General features: G+C 33.1%; 1 protein-coding gene across 1 annotated transcript; it reads left to right on the forward strand.

Moving 5' to 3' along the window:
• Positions 1-226: 226 nt before the first annotated feature.
• On the forward strand, positions 227-4,159 carry LOC136837526 (uncharacterized). The gene is made up of 2 exons (XM_067102372.1): positions 227-384; positions 2,655-4,159. The coding sequence occupies exons 1-2, from the start codon at positions 382-384 to the stop codon at positions 4,050-4,052; spliced, it is 1,401 nt and encodes a 466-aa protein (XP_066958473.1). The 5' UTR covers positions 227-381; the 3' UTR covers positions 4,053-4,159.
• The last annotated feature ends 1,078 nt before the right edge of the window (positions 4,160-5,237 follow it).

A 5,237-nucleotide genomic window follows, 5' to 3' on the forward strand; every position in this document is an offset into this window, starting at 1 on the left:
ATTACAATGCAAATTTATCAGATTAAATTAATACCGCAAACTATATGAATCTCTATCTCTGCTCTTGTCTTGGAGACGACTAGCAGGCCTTAAGGGTATTAAAAGCTTCTCTCTCTCTCTCTCTCTCTCTCTCTCTCTCTCTCTCCCTCTCTCCCCACCCTTCCCCTCAACAACCTCATTCCTGAATCCCACCCGTTTGTTTCTTTAAAGCCTCCGTTCACAACGTAATTTTTACCGCATCACGTTTTCCTCAAAGGCACGAAGAGTGTCCTTGAGGTCATGAACCATTTGAACGTCTTCGCAGGGTCTATTGTTTATATATAAAGTCATAGTGCTCCCCAGGATAACCAGTTCGCCCTGAGGATTCACCCAGCTACCACCATGGTAAGTACTATGGTTCTTGCGACATACCTTCTTGATGATGTCCCGAACTGTTGTCATAATTTTGTTGTGATTCATGCTTGTGCTTGAGGTAACGAAAATTGACTGGCATTTTCTTTACGTGGTATAAATGTTTCCTTTCAAAAATTTTTTTCAAGCTTTTATTTTTTTATTAATTCTGAAAAAGGGTTAAGAGAACCCCCTTTTTTTTTAAATTGTGATATGCTCATTTTCACGAAATTGTTCCAAGAAGCATAATAATGCCAATATCAGATAAAATTAATTTTTCGATAATTCGAAATTATTGTCAAGATATAATACCTTATTGACTAAGGATAATTTTTTTCTAATTAATTAAATTGTATGCAAGGTGCTTTGAATTCGTAAATTTCGAATGGCTATTTCTAATCCAAGACTGATAGTCGTTGTAAATTATATCTGTTGAAACTCAAGTACTAACATAAGCCTAAGATTTTGTGATAATTTTTATTATAAGGAAAAATATTAATGATATTAGTTGAAACTCAAGTACTGACATAAGCTTAAGACTTTGTGATAATTTTTACAATAAGGGAAAATATAAATTATATTTGCTGAAATTCAAGTGCTGACATAAGCTTAAGACTTGATGACGATTTTTATAACAAGGAAAAATATAAATGATATTTGTTGAAACTCAAGCACTGACATAAGCTTAAGACTGTGATAATTTCTATAATAAGGAAAAACATAAATGATATTTGTTGAAACTCAAGTTCTGACATAAGATTAAGACTGTGATAATTTTGATAATAGGAAAAACATAAATGATATTTGTTGAAATTCAAGTACTGACATAAGCTTTAGACTGTGATAATTTTTATAATAAGATATGAAAGATATAAATGACTGATAATTTTTATAATAAGGAAAAATACAAATGATATTTGGTGAAACTCAAGTACTGACATAAGCTTAAGACTGATAATTTTTATAATAAGGAAAAATATAAATGATATTTGGTGAAACTCAAGTACTGATATACAAATGATATTTGGTGACTGATAATTTTTATAATAAGGAAAATTATGAATGATATTTGTTGAAACTCAAGTACTGACATAAGCTTAAGACTATGATAACTTTTATAGTAAGGAAAAATATAAATTATATTAGTTGAAAGTCAAGTACTGACATAAGCTTAAGGTTTTGTGATAATTTTTATAATAAGGAAAAATATAAATATTTGTTGAAACTCAAGTACTGACATAAGCTTAAGACTTTGTGATAATTTTTATAATGAGGAAAAATATAAAAGATCTTTGTCGAAACTCAAGTACTGACATAAGCTTAAGACTCTGTGATAATTTTTATAATGAGGAAATATATAAATGATATTTGCTGAAAATCAAGTACTGACATAAGCTTAAGACTCTGCGATAATTTTTATAATGAGGAAAAATATAAATGATATTTGCTGAAACTCAAGTACTGACATAAGCTTAAGACTTTGTGAAAATTTTTATAATGAGGAAAAATACAAAAGATATTTGTTGAAACTCAAGTACTGACGTAAACTTAAGACTGCGATAATTTTTATAATGAGGAAATATATAAATGATATTTGCTGAACTCAAGTACTGACATAAGCTTAAGATTTTTTCTTTGATAAGAAAAATTTGCTTAATATTTGGGTGAGTGTGTATCTTATTACAGCAGGTATTTTCGCTTATAAAAAAATTAAGATTGAATGAAAATCTTAGAATCCAATATATAAAAAAAGGATAAATAAGCTAATTCATAAGACCTAAACTAACTCACAATATGAGTAGGTATCCTTGGGCAATCTGTATCCTAAGAAATTATTACCCAACCTCTAATTTTTAGTGTACTTATTTTTTTAAGGGGGGGAGGGTTTCCAAAGAAATATCTCTCTGTAACAGTAATGGAGAGAAGAGGAGCCCTGATTCTCTGTCTATTTTCGTCTTGTTTCTTTTTAACAATGGTGAATTTACAATTTGTTTTCACATAACTACAGGAATTATTCACAATGGCTATTGCTGTGTATTGATAGTATCTCATTTAGGTGATGATTCTTGACCTGAACATTTCATATATTTTTTGTTCCTTTTAATCACAGGATTGCATACCATAATTTTTTTTCTATTTAGTCACAATAATTTATAACATTTTTATAGAAACGAATAACATCTCGATTTGTGGGGCTATTTGGCTATTTCAACAATGGGAATCATTCATTTAACATGTACTGATAGTTTTTTGTTACCTTACAGAGGCTTCTGCCAATCGCTTTAGCCACCAGTCTCATTGCCATATGTCACGCCGGAGGAAGCTACGGGTCCAGGGGAAGTGGATTTGGAAGTTTCTCCAGTGGAGGCTTTAGAAGTGGGACTAGGTTTTCGAGTGGACACGGCTCAAGCGGGAGAGTCTCCTCTGTAAGAAGCTATGGCTCTCGTGGGAACCCATTTGGAGGATTTTCTGGAGGTAACCGGCTTGGCTCCTTCAAGAGTGGTCTTGGTGGTTTCAGTGGAGGTTCACCTGTAAGTGGTTCTAGAAGTTATGGTTCTACTGGAGGCTTCTCCAGTGGTGGCCGTGGCAGCGTCATCAGTGGTGGCCATGGGGGCTTTGGCAGTAGTGGCTTTAAAAGCGGATCTTCTGGAAGTTATGGGTCATCTGGTGGTATCTCTAGTGGCCACGGTGGCTTAGCTGGTAGTAGTTTTAAAAGTGGATCATCTGGAAGCTATGGTTCATCTGGTGGTATCTCTAGTGGCCACGGGGGCTTAGCTAGTAGTGGCTTTAGAAGTGGGTCATCTGGAAGCTATGGTTCATCTGGTGGCATCTCTAGTGGCCACGGGGGCTTAGCTAGTAGTGGCTTTAGAAGTGGATCATCTGGAAGTTATGGCTCATCTGGTGGCATCTCTGGTGGCCATGGGGGCTTAGCTAGTAGTAGCTTTAGAAGTGGATCATCTGGAAGCTATGGGTCATCTGGTAGTATTTCTAGTGGCCTCGGAGGCTTTGGTAGTAGTAGCTTTAGAAGCGGATCATCTGGTAGTTATGGGTCGTCTGGTGGCATCTCAGGTGGTCATGGTGGTTTTGGTGGTAGCAGCTTTAAAACGGGATCTACTAGAAGCTACGGGTCCTCTGCTGGTTTCTCAGGTGGTCATGGAGGCTTTGGCAGTGGGCTTAAAGGTGGATCATCTGCTGGTTTCTCCGGTGGTCATGGAAGCTTCAGTAGTGGAATTAAAGGTGGATCACCCATAAGTCATGGGTCATCTGTTGGTCTCTCCAGTGGTCATGGAGGTTTTGGTAGTGGGCTTAAAGGTGGATCATCTTTAAATCATGCGTCAGCTGCTGGTTTCTCTGGAGGTCATGGAGGCTTTGGTGGTAGTGGCCTTAACAGTGGGTCTTCTGGAGGTTATGGGTCATCCGGTGGTTTCTCCAGTGGCAGCCTTGGAAGTTCCTCAAGTAGTGGACACACAGGATTCACAGGACATGGAGGTTTCAGTGGAAATACTATCAAAGGAAGTTCTGGAAGTTATGGCTCTAAAGGAGGTGCAATTTCCAGTGGTGGATTGTCAAGCAGTAGTGTAACTGGATTTGCCAGAAATCATGGAAGTACATTTTCATCTGGTGGTTATGGAGGTGGACACACTAAGGGTTATGGGAAGTAAAATATTGTTGTTGGTCCGGATTACACTAAAAGCATTCATGAAATGGTTTTCCAGATGACCAATTTTTCAGAATATGTAGTGTTTGCTGAATATAAACTTTCAGATAATTTGGGTCTTTTATTTATGTAACAGGTATCCTTATGTATATTAATACATAAACATACACACACACACACACACACACACACACACATATATATATATATATATATATATATATATATATATATATATATATATATATATATATATATATATATATATATATACACGGGAAGAAAGTGATATCCCGATAAAGCTATGTAAATCAAAATTTGCTATTAAATATACTCATGCGATAAGTAATCACAGACGCGAAATTATGAAGGGAAAAAAACTGATGCATATATTTCAGATTCAGCATATGTTTAATAATAATTCAAAGTTGTGTCAAGTTGAGGGAAAAATCAGTTACGTACAAAAATAGAAAATCAGAGAAAAAAGAAAAGAAAAAAATACCCACTTAAAAGAAAGTTTGAAATGTAGAAAGCAGACAAGCGGCTGAGCCAGGTTTGAATGTCAGTTAGACTTAATAAGCCATTATTTCAGACATTACTTGGTCAATAATTTCATATCCCGTCCGTTTTAATAATTCTTTCGTGAGTCTCTAGTAATCTTGATATATGTATGTATATGTATATGTATATATATATATATATATATATATATATATATATATATATATATATATATATAGTATGTATGTATGTACGTATATATGTGTTTCTGGGCAACACCACACACGCACACACAAATATTTATATATATATATATATATATATATATATATATATATATATATATATATATATATATAAATATATATATATATATATATATATATATATATATATATATATATATATATATATATATATATATATATATATATATATATATATATATATATATATATATATATACATATATATATATATATATATATATATATATATATATATATATATATATATATATATATATATATATATATATATATATATATATATATATATATATATATATATATATATATTCTAAAGAATACTGAAATTTATGCCTGTCAGTTCTTAAACCCCAACTAGCAACACGTAACGCATGCAACAACACGCAAGTTTGAAATCGTATCTATAACTACCATTGGTA

The sequence above is a fragment of the Macrobrachium rosenbergii genome, chromosome 59, assembly GCF_040412425.1.
Source record: "Macrobrachium rosenbergii isolate ZJJX-2024 chromosome 59, ASM4041242v1, whole genome shotgun sequence".
In the NCBI taxonomy this organism is placed as follows: domain Eukaryota; kingdom Metazoa; phylum Arthropoda; class Malacostraca; order Decapoda; family Palaemonidae; genus Macrobrachium; species Macrobrachium rosenbergii.